The 21,065-nt window shown below is 41.2% G+C and overlaps 1 protein-coding gene across 7 annotated transcripts in view; it reads left to right on the forward strand.

Moving 5' to 3' along the window:
* Positions 1-1,242: 1,242 nt before the first annotated feature.
* The window catches only part of NR3C1 (nuclear receptor subfamily 3 group C member 1), a 125,438-nt gene continuing 105,615 nt past the window's right edge, over positions 1,243-21,065 (forward strand). Inside the window, exons 1-2 of one of the 7 annotated variants that reach the window (XM_073905529.1) lie at positions 1,243-1,264; positions 6,119-7,330. In XM_073905529.1, the coding sequence (XP_073761630.1) occupies positions 6,135-7,330 (1,196 nt within the window). In that variant the 5' untranslated portion in view covers positions 1,243-1,264; positions 6,119-6,134. Of the gene's footprint in view, positions 1,265-1,762; positions 2,005-2,343; positions 2,477-2,715; positions 2,871-3,171; positions 3,697-4,244; positions 4,362-6,118; positions 7,331-21,065 lie in introns of those variants that run through there. The other 6 variants (XM_025852295.2, XM_025852293.2, XM_025852296.2 and 3 more) reach the window with 6 other exon arrangements.

Genomic DNA, 21,065 nt, shown 5'->3' on the forward strand with positions numbered 1-21,065 from the left:
GCTTGTGCTCTCTCTCTGACAAATAAATAAATAAAATCTTAAAAAAAAAAAAAAAAGAAAGAAATGAGCAGGTGAAAGATGCTGGTCTTAACAGAATGGGAGTTGGGATCTCTCTACACTGGAAGGGAATTATAGATACTTGAGCAGGAGCACAACACGATTTAATTAATGTTTTGGAAGAATAATCTGCAGTGAGGCTTGGGTTATTTCAATGGGAATGGGAATGATAAAACAGATGAACAGAATGGTCAAGAAATGTTAGCCATAAAGCATAACAATTCTAACTCTGAAAAACAGACACTGGGTTAATCTACAGTCTTTGCCCGCATTCAGATGAATATGACAGACTGAAGAATGAGTTTTTTTTCTATCAAATTAAAAAATTAACAGGCATATGTAAACCACTGAAAATGTTACACTTCTGCCCAATTGAAAGTGTTTTCAATAGCAATTTTTAATTGAAAACAATGTGAGTCTTTTTCCATTTCAAGGCAATCTGCTGGACTTGCAGACAAAATGAGTGGCAAGAAAGTTAATGGAGAACTCTTGTAAAATCAGTTGTTATTTAAAAAACGGAATATGTAACCCAAATTTAAAGAGGTAAGAGATGAGGTGGATTCTTACAGCAGAGATTCAATTATGAAATAGGTTTATGGTATGGGGAGAAGCATTCTATTAGATAACTGTTACTGTCCCTTTACAAATGTTAAACATATACAAATTATATATTTTTATAAGGTATCCATACATATAATAAATTCCTAGTATAACTTTTAAGCAGACATAGGATAATCATATTGGCATGAGTTATTTAACACACTTTTAAAACATACATATTACATTAAGTTTGGGTCTTGATTTTTTCCCCTCATCAACCTATTGGTAGTTTGGGGACCCATCCACGCAAGACATCTGATTTTGGTAACTGAGGCTCCTAAGGTGGAAAAATTGGCAAGTAGGCAAAACAGTGTTCTTGAAGTAAATCCTCAGTGTCCGTTATGAGCACCCACGGCAAGGGCCTCCCTCTAGTTGACTAGCGCCAAGGGAAAGGAAAAGAGAACCATCTCTTCTGGATCCAGAAAGAGGTTGTGTTAACAATTGGGTTGCTCAGCACCCTTCATAAAAATTCTATGGGCTGAGGGTTCTACGTTGTCAAACGTTTTGGTTCCCTTTTCTTTTCCGAGGCGGAGAGTGGCTCTTCCTTTGCCAAGATGGCGGCCCTACAATTGTCTGGGGGCGGCCCGAATAGATCGTCTCCGAACAAGTGCGTAACTAAAATGCTTAGTTTTCTTCTTTCACATCGGATAGCACATGGGGGCAGCGTCTACCCTTCAGAACCGAGGAAGGGGTCCTTCGGCTCCCTGAGATGGAGAACCTTTGCCAAGATGGTGGACGCGCGGCCGGGCTGGCGTCACCGTCCTTTACCAAGATGGCGGCGAGCAGCTTCCGGCATGCGCTTCCCCCAATCCTCTTCAAGATGTCAGAGCAGAGGCGGCCGCTGCTAGCGTCTGAGCGCTGCCTGAGGAGTGAGTGGCTGGGGCCGAGCGCCCGGGCAGGGACTAGGTGGAGCTGCGGCAGCCTCCGCCCCCGTCATGAGCTGGCAAGCGCTGTCACCGGTGGGGGCGCAAAAGTTACCGCCCCAAACCCTAAAGCCACACGGCACAACCTTTCCCCGAGTCACAAAAATCATACTAAGTGTCGCACAAGGTAGGAGGCTCGGTCCTGGCAAAGCCCAAGCCCAACGGACGCAGCAAGCTGGGTTAGGGGGCAGGGGCGGGCGTCTCCCGCGCGGACTCCCCTAGCCCCACGCCCCTCTCCTTGGGGAAAGGCCACGTGTTTCCCTCGGACTAAGGGGGAGGCGCGTAACGGGAACAGCTGGAGGGAGTTAAATGCTGACATTTTTAAAACTGCGTGTGTTTTGTTTTGTTTGGAGGGACAGGGGTCCCCTGTACACGAAAGGGTGGGCGACGCATTGAGTGGAGTGCAGCAAATGTCAAGATTCGGGTGAGGGTCCTCCACGGGAAACTTGGACGCGGGCCCTGGAGGGGGTGGAAGGAGAGAGGTCAGGAGTTTGCGGGGGAGGGAGGGCGTACTTTGCAAGCAACTTACTGTTTCGCCTGCAACTTGCTTTTAGGCCTGCCACCCCCTGTTTTCCTTAAAAATAATAATAAAAAGGTGCAAAGAAATTCAGCTCGCCGGAGGTTTTGCATTTGGCGTGCAACTTCCTTCAAGTGTGAGCGCGCTAGCGGGGAGGGACGGTGGGGGTTGAACTTGGCAGGCGGCGCCTCCTTCTGCCGCCGCCGCCGCCTCGCAGACTCGGGGAAAAGGGTGGGGGACGGTCGGAGCGCGGGGGAGGGTGGGTTCTGCTTTGCAACTTCTCTCCCGATGGGAGAGCGCGGCGGCGGCTGCAGACTGGGCCGCCCAGACGATGCGGCGGTGGGAGACCAGCCGGCACGCGACTCCCCCCGGGCCAAGAGTACGTAAGCGTCGACCCCCTCCTCTGCCCTCCCCTCCGTATGCCTCCCCAGAGGGCGTGTCTGGCGGTCCGGCCCCGAGAGCGGCCGACACGCTGCGGCACCGTTTCCGTGCAACCCTAGTAGCCCGCGCTAAGTGACACCCTTCGTGCAACTCGGCTCCAGGGCGGCGGCGCGGACCACCCCCGCGGCGCTGCTGCGGGCCGCGCCCCGGTCCCCCCCCCCAGACAACCCGCTGTCACCCGCAGGGGCGCTGACGGCGGTTGCCGCCGAGGTACCCGGCCAGCTCTGGAGTGGGTCGGGAGTCGCGGAGCTGGGCGGGGGCGGGAAGGAGGCAGCGAGAAGACAAACTAGAGAAACTCGGCTTCCCTCCCAAGCCCGCCCCAGAGAGACCAGGTCGGCTCTCGCCGCCTCTCCTTCTTGCCGGCGGGGGGTAGGGGGGAGAAGAGGTGGTGGTGGTGGACTAGAAGAGGTCCTGAGCGCTCGGGGGGCGGTGGCCGGCCGCTACGTCCCGGGCCGTGCTGGGGGCCGGGGGCGTGTAGGCGCCGTCGGGACCCCGGTGGCTGGGCCCCCGAGGGCGTGGGGGCGGGGGCTGCAGCCTCCCCTGCAGTTGCCGAGCGTCGCCAACAGGTTGCACCGTTCCCCGCCGCCGCGCGGCCCCTCGGGCGGGGAGCGGCCGGGGGTGGAGTGGGAGCGCGTGTGTGTGCGAGTGTGTGCGCGCCGTGGCGCCGCCTCCGCCCGCCCCCCGATCGGTCCCGCTCGCTCGCCGCGGTCGGGCGGCCCTTTCGCGTGTCCGCGCTCCCTCCCCTCCTCCTCCTCCTCCTCTTCCTCCTCCTCCTCCATTTTGCGAGCTCGAGTCTGTGACTGGAGCCCCAGTCACCGCCCGCCCGTCGGGGACGGATTCTAGTGGGTGGAAGGAGACGCCGCACCCGGAGCGGCCGAAGCGGCGGGGCGCCGGGACGGAGGACGCGCGCCTGAGAGCCCGGGCTCGCTGGGATCGGCGCGGGGCTGGGGGCTGGCTTGTCAGCTGGGAAATGGGAGACTTTCTCAAATAGGGGCTCTCCCCTCCCCCCCCATGGAGAAGGGGGCGGCTGTTTACTTCCTTTTTTTAGAAAAAAAAAATCTCTCTCTACTGCTCCTCCTGCTTTCACATGTTAAGTTGTTTATCTCGGCTGCGGTGGGAGCTGCGGACGGTGGCGGGTGATCGGCGCCCCTGCCAGAGGTAAGAGGTGGGGAGGGCCGGGGGCCCGGGGCCCGCGCGGGCGCTCGCTCCCCCGAGGTGCGGGCCGGGGACCTGAGGCCGGCTCGGGGGCTGCCGCGGGAGCCTGCAAACTTTTATTAGCTTCGGGGAATGGGGGTGGGGGCTGGCGAGGGCCGGGTGATGGTGACGAAAGGGCAGCGCGCGGGTGACAGCGCTGGCCTCTTCCTCTCCCTCGGCCGCCGTCCCCGGGTCGGGCTGAGGGGGAGGAACCTGAGCTCTCTGCGAGTGGAGCGTCTTCGAGCTGCCCCGGCTTTCGGTCCTCTGCTTCCTGGCGCGGAATTCTGGTTTCTGCAGCCTCCCCCCGCAAAGTCGCCTGTCAGTGCCCTCCCGGGGGGCCTCCCAAACACCCGTTTTATGGTGAACACCGAGCCGCGTTTGAATTCTACTCGGCCGAATGTTTCCACTCCACCCTAGTGCGCCCGAGCGCGATCAGGGTTTCTGTCGAGGCTCCAGCGCGTCTCTTTTCTGGCGGGCACGCAGGGGTGGGTGGGTGGGTGGGTGTGTGTATATGTGTGTGTGTGTGTGTGTGTACACACGCAGGGGGCTGACAGCCTGCAACTTGGAGACTTCGGTCAGGGCTGGCGTTATCTGGTAGAAGTGGGCGTGTCGGAGAAAGAACTCAACAGGTCTGGACACATTTCTCTTTTTACCCTTGCACTTTTTTTCTCCCCGGGGAGAGGGTTTGTTCTTAAGCGCTTGGCATCATTGCGTGCCTGACGCTCCTAAGTGGCCCCTTGTGGAAAAAGACGTTCCCTAGCCGGAATAGTTCTGTGGTGCGTTTTTTGTGCAGCGTTAGTTTGACGTTTGGGGCCGCAGGCTGGGTAACTGCCGCCTTGTAATACCACTTAAGACGCCTTGGTACGGTTCATTAAGGCCCATTAATGTGACAGTTACTTGCAATTTAAACTGGGGGCTAAAGTCGTTGGAGGGATCGTTTCGTTTTATGAAATACTGTTTTGGTTTCGAGTTTGAGGGCAGCTGTCAAAGCGGCGTGGAAATTCATTAGGCTCCATTTGATACCTTGTGTTTAGAGATCGATATCAGATAAACTCGGCGGAGGGGCGGGGAGATGAGCAGTTTACCCTCAAGATGTGTAGAAGCAGGTCCCAGCCCTCTCTCTACCTTAATCCCACTCCACTTCCCATGAGGGCCGGTGAAGTTTCTGCTTCGGAAGGTCTCCGTACAGCAAAAGTTTCCTTTCATTGGATGGGATTTGACTATGATGTCCCAAATGTGCTTATCAAAGTGTTCTCCTGCCTCTTACAACATCCTGATTATAAACAATATACTACCAACCTACTCTTGAGAACAGCCTCTGAATGGGGATTGGTGAGGGTTTAGAATACAGAGAAAATTATTCTGAGCATTTTATTGGCTGTTCTTTTACCTGAGTTTATATGAATGTGGTTTTACAGTTGTGGGGTTTTCCTGTTTTTAGTACCTGGTTATTTGGAAAGGAAAAAAAATCTTAATTTAGAGGTATAATAGTGTCTCATACTGAGGGTCTTAAGCAATTTGAAAAATAAATGTAGCTTCATTTAGATTTTATCATGTTGTAAGATTCGAGAGAGCTGTTTGTTGTATTTAAATAAGCTAAAATTGTAGTGAGAAGCTACTGCACATTCTACTTTGCTTGTTAAAATCCAAATTTTAGTTGGCCTATATACAACGTATTTCATTTGGTATGTCCAAAATTTGAAGGCAAAATTTGAAACAGACACATTCAGTAAGAAATAGGGGTTAAAAAATAAGAGCCTTTCTGAGTATACTGGAAGATCATCATTGTTTATTTTTCAAATAAAATTTGCATGGTTACCAATAAATCTGAGGTTTGGTTGTGTGACTAGCAGGTGAGAGGGCAGTTTGTGAGCAGTTTGAGAGCGAATTCTATGATAGTATTTACCAAATTTTATGTGTATGGGTTCTCAGAAGAGCAAAACAGCCTTGACTGATGGAAAGGAAGTAGGAATTTTAATAATCATACTCTTTTTAAATACTTTGACATCAATTTGAACCTTAGGAATAGTTAGATGTAATGAATTATAATGTCTGTGATTAACAAAGTTACAGTTCTGTGAGTGGCAGGATGAATAGCCAAGCTTAGTTTGATACAATTTTGCCCTTAGCGGTGCACTTGAACTGCATTGTTCTTTTAAATGTGGCACGCTGAATGGGAGCAGGGTATATGGCTTTTTTATTCTGGGAGACAGAAACTACTTTTCTGATAACAAGGAATTAGATTCAGAGTTAACTAAAAGGCTCATTTAACAGGCTCTTACTAATCAGATCACTGAGATGATGTGACTTTATAGCTTATTATGTTCCCCCCCTTCTTTTTTCTTTCCTTTTTTTTTTTTTTTTTTCTTTTTCACCTGCCTGGTAGCTGATGATAGTATCTGATGGACTCCAAGGAATCACTAAGCCCCCCGAGTAAAGAAGTCTCTAGCAGTGTGCTTGGTCGGGCAAGGGGAAATGTGATGGACTTCTATAAAACCCTAAGGGGAGGAGCTACTGTGAAGGTTTCTGCTTCTTCACCCTCACTCCCGGCTGCTTCTCAGTCCGACTCCAAGCATCCAAGACTTGGGGTTGACTTTTCAAAAGGCTCAGGAAGCAATGCACAGCAGCCAGACCTGTCCAAGGCGGTTTCACTCTCCATGGGATTGTATATGGGAGAGACAGAAACTAAAGTGATGGGAAATGACTTGGGATTCCCACAGCAGGGCCAAATCAGCCTTTCCTCTGGGGAGACAGACTTTCGGCTTCTGGAAGAAAGCATCGCAAACCTCAGTAGGTCGACCAGTGTTGCAGAGAAGCCCAAGAGCTCAGCGTCTGCTGCTGTTTCTGCTGCCCCCACAGAGAGGGAGTTTTCAAAAACTCTATCGGACGTGTCTTCAGAACAGCAAAATTTGAAGGGCCAGACTGGCACCAACGGGGGCAGTGTGAAGTTGTATACCACAGACCAAAGCACCTTTGACATTTGGAGGAAAAAATTCCAGGATTTGGAGTTTTCTTCTGGGTCCCCGGAGAAAGAGGCAAGTGAGAGTCCTTGGAGATCTGACCTCTTGATAGATGAAAACTGTTTGCTTTCTCCTTTGGCAGGAGAGGATGATCCATTCCTCTTGGAAGGAAACTCAAATGAGGACTGTAAGCCTCTTGTTTTACCGGACACTAAACCTAAAATTAAGGATAATGGAGATCTGATCCTATCAAGCCCCAACAGTGTGCCACTGCCCCAAGTGAAAACGGAAAAAGAAGATTTCATTGAACTCTGCACCCCTGGGGTAATTAAGCAGGAGAAACTGGGCCCAGTTTACTGTCAGGCAAGCTTTTCTGGGGCAAATATAATTGGTAATAAAATGTCTGCCATTTCTGTTCATGGTGTGAGTACCTCTGGGGGACAGATGTACCACTATGACATGAATACAGCATCGCTTTCTCAACAACAGGATCAGAAGCCTATTTTTAATGTCATTCCACCAATTCCTGTTGGTTCAGAAAATTGGAATAGGTGCCAAGGATCTGGAGATGACAACTTGGCTTCCTTGGGGACTTTGAACTTCTCGGGTCGATCGGTTTTTTCTAATGGCTATTCAAGGTAAGAAGAACGCTTTTCTATTTCTTAAGAAGGGATATGAGGTCAAATGGAATTGATAGACTTAAATCTTCAGTGATTTGTATGTGTTTTCCAGTGACTCCTGTGCTTTTTTGTGTGACTAAGTTTAAGTGGTTGGTCCTTTTGAAAGTGGACATGGTTGAAAGACAGCCTAAGTGATTTACCTGTACATAAGCATTTCAAGTTTTCTCTGAAATAATGGCATTCAGGATCCCATTGGCCCATAGTTTATTTAAAAATTCAAAATAATGTTGCTCATTAACAGGTATCCTGAGTAAAAATTATATAAATTAGAGGGAGTTTGATATCTAACACTTCATTGATTGTGTGTTCATTGATGTGTTTTTAAAAATACGCTCTTACGTTAAAGTGAAAAGTACCCTTCATACTTTATAGAAGCAAAAGTGTGTGCTATATTCATACACTTGTGAAATGTTAGCTTGAGGAGGTCAGAGGGTTAACAATTAAAGATCTAACAATGAGCCTTTTCTTCACAGTGAACTATCTATGGCAGAATTTGAGTTTTGAGACTGCTAAAGCAATGCAGTGAGCAGTGAACCTGACTATAGCCTTAGATGTGGGACTTGCCCATAGGTTCCCGATTCTAAAGTACGTAGTTGTGTCTGCTGTTCAGTCTTGTTAGGAAAGGAATTGGTGGCAACATGGTACAAAACAGAATCTAATTTTGAAAAGTTCCTACAAGTTCTCAAATAGATACATGATGGCCAACATAGTGAAGCTTTGACTCTCAGCTGTCATGTGATTTCTCTTCTTTTTTCTCGGGCCTTTGTAAGTATACTGACATTTCCATTTGACCTCAGAAAGGTCTGTTAAAATGGAATTACCAGGAAAAGGTGCTAAATTTAGATGTATCTGTTGATAGGAGTTAAGTTCTCTACCATGGCCCCTGTCCCCAATTCAGATAAATACTGAGTTGTAGATCACATTTTACGTGTGAAGGAGATACAAAAATGTGATTGTAGAGAAACAGGATTGATTAATTGGGTGTGGTGGTGGTGTTTGTTGTTGTTTTGAAAGGCATAGTGGTAGACAGTGATTTATCTGTACATGAGCTTTTCAAGGGTTTTTGTTGCTGTTGTTGTTAGTGGCATTCATTGTTCCCAATAATTAGTCAATGAAGATTTTATTTAAAACTCTCTTTAAGATACTTTTTCTTTTAAAGATAAATCCTAACACTGACGTGTTTCTTTTCTATCCTCTTTAAGGAGGAAGGTTTTTGGGTGGGGGAAAAAATTCAGACAGATTTAGGCTATGTTCTATTCTTTAAAGGGCTTGCTTGTTTCTTATCAATAGAAAAGAACTTGGTTCTTGTGTGTCTTCGTGTAAACTATCTAGTAATCTATTATTTAAATAATAATCTTTTATTTAGAACACTACTTCAATTTTTTTATTGTCATTCTGATGGAAGGCTTAAAATGTTTTCAGTAAGGAGATTTGAGGTGTTTTTTTTATCGTGTAAGTTGTTGTGTTTAAATGTTAAAAGGCATGCTGTGTTTTAAATTTTTCAATCTCAAAGTTTTGGCAATGGAGTTAATGATTCAGTGTGCTTGGTTGTCCTAAAGAATAAGTGCCGTTGATTTGACTGAGCTGTCTGTAGGAAACTATTACACTAATTTATAAAGCATGTAATTGTACAAAGAAACATAATACATCTTAGGAATCTCTTTGGGGATTATTAATGCATTTTGTTCTAATAATCACCATGGTACTGTTTTCATTTTTCTTACTGTAAAAAAAAATAAAAGGCATAGATCAAGACTTAACCATTTTTCATCCACGGTGAACTTTGATTAAGCCTTTAAAATCCGGGATCTGAAGTGTAAGCTTTAGATGAACATAGATACCCTTACATCATTAAAGATAATTTTAATGCTTTTCATAAGAGTTTAGGGTGTATAAAGTGTCTTCACTTTTAATTTGAGCTTCATAACCTTATGGTGATAGGCAAAGCAGTGATGATGTGGCTCTTTCGAGATTATTTACTATCCAATGAAATGATTATTTTAATGCTGATGTGTGATTTGTAATTATAATCAGTAGTTTGTGTCCTAATGAAAAGGTGTAGTATCTTACACAGGATAATTTGCTAATGTTTGAAAATTTCATACCTTATGCCATTAACTTAACGTGGGGGACTGTGATTACCCAGTACAAAGCTTCTTCCAAGTAAATAGAAACAATGTTTCTTTTTTAACCAGCATTGAATTAGTCTATTGTTTCCACACAACAGCCCTGATATAACTAAAATTGGTTGCTTTCTCTTCTCTATATGTTAACACGGTTCTTGTCAAACAATAGCTATGAGCAATGACCCAAGTGATCAACATGTTGAGACCACAACTGTAGTGAATACTGACTTTCTGACTTGAGAATATTCTGTGCCACTAATAACTTCACTTGCATTCCTTTTTTAATTAAAAAAAAAATGTACTTTGGCTTTTTAAGCTGTCACCTAAAATTGCTTTTTCTCAAAATGCTAAAAAAACAAAACAAAACACTTTACACTCTCTTTTGCCAGGGAAGGCAACTCCTGCTGATTTGTCAACATAGGTTAACATCCTGTTCACATTGATTTGTAAAATTACGACTATCATGATTGAGTATAGTCAAATATTTTCTTTTTAAGGGTTAAGTTCATTGATACTAAAACAAGCGAAAACATAGTGATATTCACATACATTCTTAAAGTAAAACAAACTAGCCATACTAACTGAATATGCTTTTTAAATACTGAAATTCAGCAAATTTAGCATAAACTAGTAACATCGGTGAAAACACATTTTTGCACTTAAGCATTAATGGTGCAGCTGCTGAAAGGAGGCAGAGGAGTAAGTGGTTTTAGGTAGAATTAGAGCTTTTATTGGGATTATGTTGAAACAAGTGTTAAAAGGTTGACCATTTTGTGAAGGGTAAGATTGTTGAAGAGAAGGAATGATGCAAGATGAATTTGTAAACTCTGTCTTAGGGAGAGTTGAGGGCTTTGATTTATAAAGCTCTGAAAATTTATGTAGATTTTAAACATCTGTCAGTATTAATTGCATCCATGTCCAATTTTATTAATGTAATGAAATTGAAGACCTGTACAAACACAGGATAAGCGAAGCAAATTCTCCCCGCCCCCCTTTTTTTTCCTATTAACACTGTGCTAAATGTTTTCTCCAAAAAGAGGCATAAGGAAAAGATTTTGTTTTGATTATGATTTACTCCCCTTTTTAAGGGATAGTTGGTTTACTTCCTACCTTTTGTTTTTTCTCTCCTTTCAGAGGTTCTGGCAGTGAGTATTTCATTGTCTTTTTTGGGTTTAATGTTAAAGGAGATTTGCTTTAGGTTATTTACATACTTTTAGCTTTATGATAAGTATCTTTTTCACTTTTAACACTTGTACTTTATTAGGGCTGTCTTAGTAAAAGAAAAAAGATAAAACATACTGTATGTATTCAGGTGTGTCAATTTAGTGTGGAATGACTCCGATATAGAAATATGGGATTAGCATGTGGTCAGATTTTATTGAAATTACTTCTCAAAATGTTTATTTGGTCATTCCATTATATTTGTATAATTGATAACATAATGTGTATTGTGATGCTCTTATGGTTTTGTCTCTTGGTGTTACAGATACTTTAGTTGGACCACTTTAAGTATATCACTGAATGTTTATAATTTTATGAAAGGCTCTGTAACATACCTCACATAAATGTAGGTTAAGTGCAAATTGTATTAATAATGAAATTCATATGTGGGTGGAGATCACTGTAGGGGCCTTTTGAGATTTTAGTGAAGGAGAGATTGGATCAAAAGGGTTTATTTTAGTATGAGTACCTAATGTGAAAGAGCATCTGTATTAATTGGTTGGTTATATAAGTCTTAATCCACTCTGGCCTGCAGGTGATTGAAATAGCCTAGTTGTTAGGAAATCTTAATTTACATTAGGTTTAAAATAAGTCTGGGGCATATTTCTTAAAACATATTTTTTCTTACTTTAAAAGATCACATCTAGTTTTAGTGAGCTGTGTTTATGTACGACTACTTATGTGAGCAAATTAAATAGGCATTGTAGTAATTGTATATGGTAGTATTTACAGGTATTTGCCATACTAACAGGCACCTGCTTCCATATTTCTGAGTCATGCAGAATACATCTTGGTGACTTTTGTTGCACAAGAGTTTTCAAGAAATATTGTTGAATTAAGCTGTAGCTGAAAAAAAAATCAATTCCTGATTATTGACCCTTCAGAAGGGTTTAAAAGCCCATGCCCTTACTTCTGTAGTTTCAGAGAGCCAACTGCTCTCATTTTCTTCTGGTTTATTCTGCTTACGTTTTGTATTTCTCAAGTAAATAGAAATATTCCTACCATTTAGTATAAGTGCTGCCGAAGTGAACACATATTCCTGCCATTTAAAGAAAGAAAAGATCCCACTGAGTGTTCTTTTTCCTGTGAATTGCTATGCCGAACTGGATTAGAATGGGATTGTTAATGGAGATTTTTATCTTCATTTTGTTCATTAAAGTGTATATTTTAGAAAATATGCAATTTTATAGCAGTTCAAAATTAGTTGTAGACAGTGATTTCAACCTCCAAAGACCTAATTTTAACAGGCTGTCATCTTTATCTTACTGCCATTACGTATGTCCCTTAAATGCAGGATTTCCCGTGGAGTTTGTTAATTAAGTAAGGGGGCAGGGGGTGGGAGAAGGAGGAGCACTAGAAGTGTGGAATGGTGGAGGATAGGTTTAAAAATACCAAGAATGCTTCCCAAACCCAGCAGTTTGGATCAATTGTCAAGAAATTCAGAGGACTAAAGAGAAATTTGGGGCTGTGTTTGTGTATGAGGGAGTGCACTAACCAGTATTACAATTTAGCTTCTTTCATTTGAGGTGGAAACCTAAAGCTAATTGGTGGCTATATGGCCCTAACTGTATAGAGGGTTACGTTCTTGTCTTTTGCTGTGCTTCGTTACTACAAGAAGTATGGAATGGATGTTTTAATTCCTTTTACATTATTCCAGCTAAGATCAAGTTCATATTTGTCCCTTTTTACTTAATCTGCTCTTTAATCAATGAAAATCTGGTTACTGCAATGAAGTTGAAATAATGATGATCCACTTGATAGAACCACTTTATATTTACTCTTACACTTTTATATACACTGTCATCTGACTGTGGAATGCAGCCTTTTTCTTTGGTAATGTATTTCCAGAGGCTGTGTATTTTGCTGCTGGAATATTGAGGAAATTAAATTCTTATTCAGTGGTAGATAGAATAAATTAGGGGGTTCTGCAATTGATTAAAACTATTTGTATTGCAATATAGTCCTTAAAGCCAATTATTTTGAATGGAAGCGTGTGATCCCCTAATTTTATTTCTGGGCCAATTTAAATATTAATCATTTATCTTGGTAGAGCTGTATGCTTAAACATGCTTTTTCAGTCATTCAAATATTAATTTTGAGTGCTTTAGAATACTTTTTGAGCCAGTTTCAAGATACTGTAAGATTGACAGTGTCTAATAATGCAGTAAATTTAGTGAAAGTACTTCTTATTTTAGAACTTTTTAAATTCTTGCTGTAAGGCACCCCATATATACATACATATATACATACATGTGTATAGATAAGGAGAGACAGGTTTAATGCTGTGAGGAGTTGCAGATGTTTAGCACACCGTCTTAACATGAATTTTTATTTTTGTAACATTTTGAGTGTTCATCTTGAGTATGCTGTATGACATATAGTGTGCTGCAATAAATGTTAACTTTTACTCCTTTTTATAATAAAAAGAGCCTTTCTTCTGGTTGTTTTCATAATTATCCATAATATTTAACAGTGGCTATTATGAAAGTGTGTTTGATAGCCAATTTTTTAAAGCTATTTTGAAATGACATCCAGTGTTTAGTTCCTGATTTATTATTTCATGCTGTTGGGGCAGCGCAGTGACTTGTGACCCTTAGGATCATCACATGTTGAACATTAAAGCTCTACCAGTTTGTTATGGATAGACTTTGTTGTTGTTATAATGTTGTTTTATTTTGTAATTATTGAGGATAAAGGCTTCTTTAATTTTAAGATGATTTAAATTGCAATTTTGTTACTTTAAAAAAGAAACCCCTTCAAATTCCTTTCAATTTGATTTAGTTATTCCGTAATAGAAATAGGAAAGAACTAGACTCAAAATCAGAAGACTTGAGTTCTAAGGCTGAGCAGAGCCAGTCTTTGACCTCGAGTGATTAGATACTGTGGAATCAAAGTACTTTCTTGACAATTATAGATGAATTATTTTCTTAACACGTGTGTGTTTCTTTTTCTAAAATTCTACAGTCCTCTTAACCTATCACTAGTGAAGGAGGCAGTGGAATAGGGAATGGCACACAGGTTGGTTATTTGACTTTTTTGTTCATTATCAAGTACAAGACAAAAAACAAACTGGGATTTGGCATTTTTATAAGAATTAGTGTAATTGGTGGTACATAGAAAATGATAGGTAAACACTGTTACTGGTGGAGCTGGAGAAGTGGGGCTCTTGGGTTCTCCGAGCTTGTTTTATGTGCTAGGTACAATGACTTTAGATTAGAGCTTAAAGGCTCTTGAAAGCTCATCTGCTCCCCCATTCTCATGTTTCCAGATGAGGAAATGAGACCCATAGAAAATGTCTAGAGAAACACTGCAGAATTAGTTTGTGGTGTTGCCGCGTTGGACTAGCCTCATTCTCTGTTGTCTAAAGTTCCGTAGCAGGCTTCTCTTAACATCTGGTCTCTTGCTCTAGAGACTTGAAACATAATACAGATTACCAGGTGTTTTATAAAAGTTGCTATGAAATCAACTAGTTTGGATTTAAAAAATGTACAGTATCCATATTCTTTCCTATGTATTTTTTTAATTAACCCTTTTCTCCTCCACTAATGTTGAGTGTGCATTAAGCGGCAGCACCATGCTAAGGGCTTTCTTTGTATGCATTCATCTCATTTAAACTTCTTAGCAACCTGTGAGGGTTCGTAACTGTAGTTTCTGCATCAGGTTATTGGTTCTGCCATTATCTGTGTGGTACAGGAGACAGCTGTTATTAGCTTAATTTTACAGGTGGGAAAACAAGACATTTCAAGAGAAAAGAATAGTCAGAAAAAACTTAACCCTGATCTGAAGGGGAATATTTAATACTGTGTTAGAAATTTCCTCAGGTCTTTGCAAGTTTTTATTGGCCATCAGTGAATCTTGAAACAATATATGTAGGAGAAACGGGATGAAGCCTCTGCTGTCCTCCCTGTATGTTTGTATAGTCACTTCCAGCTTTCTGTGACAGTTTCAGCTTCTGTAAAACAGAGCGCCCAGCATTTTTGCCTGACAGGATTTGTGCATGGATGTTTACTTTGAAAATTAAAAAGTACTATAAAAAAATTCAGGGTGGCATTTTTAAAGCTCTGCCAAGTCTCCTGAGCTCAAACCAGCATGACCCTCATTGGCTAAGTACATGAGGACATCTGTGCCCGTGTTAGGTATATCCTGTTCCTCGAGACTTTTCCTGGGTCTATGTGTGCGATCATTAACAGTCATGGATTCCAGTTCCATAAGGACTGTATTTAAAGCCTTCAAGCGCCAAGGTAATTGTATTTACATTAATTTTTTTATTCAGTTTTGTTTTTTTGTTAGCTTTTCAGTGCATTCTGTTTATTAGGTATGTCATCTAAATTTAATTGCACGTTGAACGTCAGCGATGTTGTTAGGTTTTTATTAATAAATGCTAGAAGGTCCCCTTGTTTTATTGTCTGGTATTCTTAAAAAACGATTTTTGCAGATTCATTAAAGTTTCAGTAAGAAACTAGAATTTGTCTGAAAATGAGAATGAAGTTATTAGCTTTAATTTCTTTTCATGTTCATTATATTTAGCAAAGCTGTGTGAAAGGAGTTTCTGACTGTATGGAATACCAAAATTTGTCCTAAGTGCATACATTGGGGAGGATTATGTAACTTACTTGACTACATTTAATAACTTCTTTCCTTATTGATCGAGTGATAAAACAAAAAAAACAAACAAATTTGATGGATGAAACCAAAGTTATAAATCTTTTTTTTTTTTAATATCACAAAGAACCAAGTACAGAAACCAGTTAAGTGGCAGTTTAAAATGGTAAACATGCCAATGTTAAATATAACTTAAGTTTGTAGGCAGCTTTTTTAAAAGGAAATACTAAAAAATTTAATTAGAACTTTGTGAAATTTGTCATCTGGAATCCAACTGAGTTTATTAAGGACAAAGTGTGATCTATAAATATAGTTTATAGATTTATAATCAATCTATAAAATAGATTGATTTTTTTTTTTTAAACAGAAACCCTAAATGAATGTTGCATTTCTAAGCCTCCACCTTGGAAGGGTATACATATTATCCCTCTTTTGAAATTGCCTTCGGACCCACCTTGTAAGCCATAAGAGAAACTGGACTCATTACACTATAGGAACACCTGAATGTTCTTGCTTAATCAGAAAATGTATTTTTTCCTTAGCTTGATGGTTTACCTTTTACCTTTTTATGTGATTCCAAATAATTTCAGTATTTCCAGAAATTTAGAAATTTAATCCTCTCACACATTATAACACTTGTTTTCATTGAGGTTATTTAAAAGAAACCATGTAGGTGTTTCTATAGATGTTTAAAACTGTTAAATTTCCCTGGAATAAATGCCTAGGTTCCCAAGGTGACCAGTCTGAAATGGATGGTGCTCAGTGGTTAAGGTGTGATTTGTTCTCTATGAGCTATCCAGGAGCTTTATGTTAACAGCTGATGTATTTTCTTTTCTTGACATAGTATAGAAAAAGAGATAGTATTCCCCCACTAAGCCTGATTTTTTTCATGTTTATGTTCAAATAAGGTGCCTGTCTTTCCTTTGGACTTGAAGGAAATATGACCATAAGTTATAAAAAGTAAAGGTAAATTCCTACATGTAATTCCTCATCTCCCAAAGAGTTTAAGTTCCCATTTCAATCCTCAGTGCATCAAGGAATTAACCTACTTGACAATCAGTGTGGCAGGAACTCAAAGTACACTCAAATTACTGACACCCATAAAATAGTTTAACAGAGAGTTAAAGCTACAATATAAAATTCACATGTTAATTCACACATTTTCTTTTATTCCTTATAACCTGAAAAGAAATGTGCTGCTCATGGTTGAAAGTACTTTAAAAAAATTAAGCAAATTTTGGTTGTCACTATTTTCTAAATTTAGTCATGTTTATTATTTACAAAATGCTAAGATTGAAATAGATCCCAGCCTTGGAATTCATAAAGACACATGCAGTGGCATGCATAATGGGATATACCTTTTGTAACCATTCTCTTACATTCTGTTTTCCTATTAGGTAGAAAATGTTTCTCATTGCTAAGCACTTACAATGATCTGGTGTTGGTGCAGTCTACAGGTGCTAGATTTTAAATATAATATAAGAAGAAATATTCTTAAAGGGAAGGTAAGACAAATAGGTGAAACAGTCTCTAACTCAGCATGTTAAGGACTGGTGGCCCTTTAATTCATAATGTCATTTAGCAGAATTGCAGTGCTTTGGAGTCACCACAGACATATTTGAAAGAGAAAACCATAAACAAAGCCGGAGGGAAAAGCCAGAACTCAGAAATCTGTGGAAAAGGAAAATTCTACATTCCAACTCCAGCATCCGGTTAAATTTGATATTTCTGTGCCTAAGTGTTTCTGTATGAGCACTGGGAAATATATATAAGCAGCCTAGCTACGCCGTGTTAATAGGAGGAAGAGCTACAAAGGCATGTTCTGGGAAAGGAATTCTTGAGACGGCTGGAGTGGGAGGTTAACTTACGCGGATCTCTGAGATCCTTCCAACTACTCCAGCAGCAGCAGTTTGTGGAGCTAGGCATTGGGCATACAGAGGCGAAGAAGATAAACATCCCCAACGTCACGCAGCAGTCTGGTGATGTTCTATCCCCAGATCTTTGTATCTCTTCCGCTCTCCCTCCCCCTACCCTTGTGCAATTGGCTTTCTGAAATGTGTACTTGAAGGAGGTTAAACTTCTCCCCAGGAAGGCATGACTGAGACTTCAAAGGGGAAAATGTGTGGATGAATGGGAAACCGGAGTTGAGTCTGCTATTTGGAAAAAATAAAAGGAGGGGGGGGAGGGTGGGTGATAACAGGGAGTCTGAGACAGAAGAATGAAAAGATGGAACAGATGAGCTCATCAGATGAGGACTCTGTAGTTAGGAATGAACCAGCAGGAGATTTCCATCACTTATGGAGGAACCTGATACATACACACCGTCATTACATACATTATGTGATACAAGACAGGGAGAAGACATGATTTTCACCCTTAATGCAGAGCCTGAGGTTATGCACCCCTGGTGTTAGACACCTTTTTTATCGTCACTTCAGAATATCTCCTTATGCTCTAGAAGGCTAGTCCTCTTTCTGGGACTCCTGTGCTTGAGCCCAAACTTGAAAAATTTTTGTCTGGATTCTTCTTTCCTCGGATACCCACATTAATTCTCTCATTTATCACATTTGTTCTCTCACTTTATGTAGGTCTCCACTTAAAGACCAACTCCATAAGAGAGACCTTCTCAGACTGCTGTATGTGAAATAGCATGTTTCACACACACTGTTCCCTTGCCTTCCATGTTAGACTGATTGTGTGCACCTTACCTGTTCACCTGCGAGACTGTCAGCTCCGTGGGGCAGTGACCCTGTCTGCCACGATGTTGTGCTTCTGTACCCCAGCAAGTAGAAGAGTGTCTGCCTAGCACATTGTAAGACCTCTGCAAATCCATGTTGAAGATAAGAATAAACAAAATTGACATACATACCAAAAGATATATAGGGATGGATCACACTTCTGTCTTTGTGGAGAAATGGAAATGTTAGCAGACCGTGAGCCTCACTAAGAGGAATTAGCACAGTTTGTCTCCTCCAGATTTTTGGTTTCAAGATGCACAAGTGCTTCTGTATCCATAGAAGACATAAAGCAAATGTGTTTTTAATTGTCATTCTTTAAATTTGCTTTATGACTTAGAAATGGACCACTTTTCATAGTTTCTTAAAACAACTCTGGTACATTTGCCATTGAACAAATTGGGGTAACCAAAGCTTGTAAATAAAGTTTGAGGTTCAGCTTTCTTTTATTTATCTTGTTCAAGACAGTAACCTTTCATAACAGAAGCTGTCATCATTATGTTTTTCAGCTGTTTAAGATTTGGGTTGATTCTAGCAGATATCTAATATATGCATTTGTGTTGACTTACCTAGAAAATCAGGCAAGAATTTGATGTGCCCATTTTTCATGTGTGTGTATAATTAGTACTCCGAGAGGTAGCTTATTTTTGCCTGAATTCTAAATTACCTTTCTCTTAGTTACATTTTAGATTTGCCTTCTTCTACGTATAGTTCTGACTTATTGCACCTATGGTATATAGCAGCAATTCAAAAGGTTAGTAAGATGAGTTATCTCTTCTAAGAGTTGTAGGAGAGTTAAGCCTAATTTGGTCAAGACAGTTACCGAAAAAAGAAAATGCAAGGTAAGTAGGTATTAGCTACTAAAGCAAGAAAATCAGATGAGGTCATTTAAGAATGAACTGCTTTAGTGTTTAGGAAAAAAAGAGGGGAGGACCAAGGACAGGGCTCTGGAAAGCATCCAGAGACAGCAGCCACAAAAGATATACTGAATGTATAGCTGGAGACTTGGGAGGCAGCAGGTTTAAATCGGGGCGGAGAGAGAGAGTGGTTCAGGCTGTCCAGTCAGCTGGGGTGGAAGAGACTGGGCAGAGTACCCTTAAAAGAGGAAATCATTGTTGAAGCCAGTGCTTCAAGTATGGAAACATTCTCAGAACTCAAAGTCAAGAGAAATCAGTGAAACCCTAAATGGAACAACATAACTAGTGATTAGTTTATAATTTTTTTAAAGAAGAAACCCTAAATTTGAGAGCTTAGTCAGTTTCTGAAATTTAGATTAAAATATTCAAGTGAATAATAAGAAACACACTTCTGAGACCGCAGAGACCCTGAGGCTGGGCTAGGAGTAAGAGACAAAGGCTGGAAACCAGGAGGAAATTAAGTTTCTGTTCCCTAAGAAGTCAGCACACAAGGGAAAAAAATTTGGCCATCCCTTAATTTGAACTCTTAGCACCTCAGTAGTCTCTTGTTTTCCTCATTTCCCCCTCTCCTTTTTCAATTCATTCTGCACTGTACTGACAGATTAATCTTCCCATGATACTGCTTTCAATATTATTCCCCTGATCAAGAACTGTCTGTGGTTCTGTTCCTCATGGGCTAGTGGTTCTCCATGTTCTTTCCCCTACAACCCATAAGCCAACCATGGCACATGGCACGGAGCCCCATGAATACTCCAGAACCCTTGGAGGATTTGGTTTTTGCACAGTTTCGTACAACTCTGTGCTCTTCTATCTTAATCCAGGAAGGATCTGCGTGTAAGTGAATTTATAGGGATAAGTCTGTGAACCAGTTCTTTTTAAATTGTTTTTATTTATTATTGTTTTTCCAAATGCCTTTTCAAAGTTGGCAAAAAAAAAAAAAACACTGGCAGAATTCTCTTCAGTAAGAGTATATCAAGAAAACATTAATCAATAAATTTATTCACATCGCCCTCTCTTTCCCTCTTTCTTCCTCCCATTCCTGCCTGTCTCCCCCCTTATCCTGCACCTGTCTGTGTCACTGTGTCAGCATAAACACTTATAGAAGGCCTTCTGGGTTGTTTGCTTGTAAATAAGAATGGGACTATTGTACACCAGTTTCTCTGCAACTTGATTTTCTCACCTACAGTACATCCTGAACATCCTTCCAGATCAACACATGTGCATCCCATTTTTTTTAATAGTTGTAGAGTACTCCATTGCGGTTGTTGAAAGAGTTTTGCCATGACAAACAAGGTTCCAATAAACATCCTTTTCTGTGAATACTTAACATGTAGCAACTTGGTTTCTAAGGATAGATTACTCCCAAAGTCGGGCTGCTGAAGCAGTGGTATGTATATTTACATCTTTAATGTGTACTTCCAAATTACTTTTCACAGGGATTACAGCAAACCAGTCTAATCTGGCAGTGTTTATATTTTTTCTTTACAATGAAAATACAAAAATGATTACTACTAGCATTTTGGCCAAATCCCAAAATTGATCATAGCATCCCAGTGTGCCGTATGCTGGAACTGAGGATTGTTGCGCTCTGGAATCAAGCTCCTTCTCTCTGCTTTTAACACTGTGGAGCCTTCTAGACCACTTTAATGCCCACTTACTTTCTACACTTTCCTTTATGTAGCCCTGCATATCCCTCTCGCTCTGGATATCCTTCCTGATGGTAGCCTGGGCAGCTGCCTAGCATCCAGTTCTTTATACCCAACTCCATGATTAGCACATAGTAGGTACCCAATAAATAGCTGTTGAATTAATACTGGTTTCTAAATGTATTTCTCCCTTGCCTCTTCCTTATATATTTCTGATTTTTCTCTTCTACGAGATCCGTTCTTAAGGACGAGGACTGTTTTCACTACAGCACCTAGCACTTAAGATACTCAATTCAGGCTGGCTGTTTGAACAAAGAATCATCTAGAAGAGGGAGCAAATAGCATGGCCTGGCTTTTAAGCGTATATTTTACCCATTTTAGGGCAGTTTGGAACTAAGAATCCAGTAACAACAATAAGAACAGCACTTGTGTTAAGCTGTTAGAAT

Source organism: Callorhinus ursinus, unplaced genomic scaffold (assembly GCF_003265705.2).
Source record: "Callorhinus ursinus isolate GAN/ISIS: 27379988/994484 unplaced genomic scaffold, GSC_fseal_2.0 scaffold23, whole genome shotgun sequence".
In the NCBI taxonomy this organism is placed as follows: domain Eukaryota; kingdom Metazoa; phylum Chordata; class Mammalia; order Carnivora; family Otariidae; genus Callorhinus; species Callorhinus ursinus.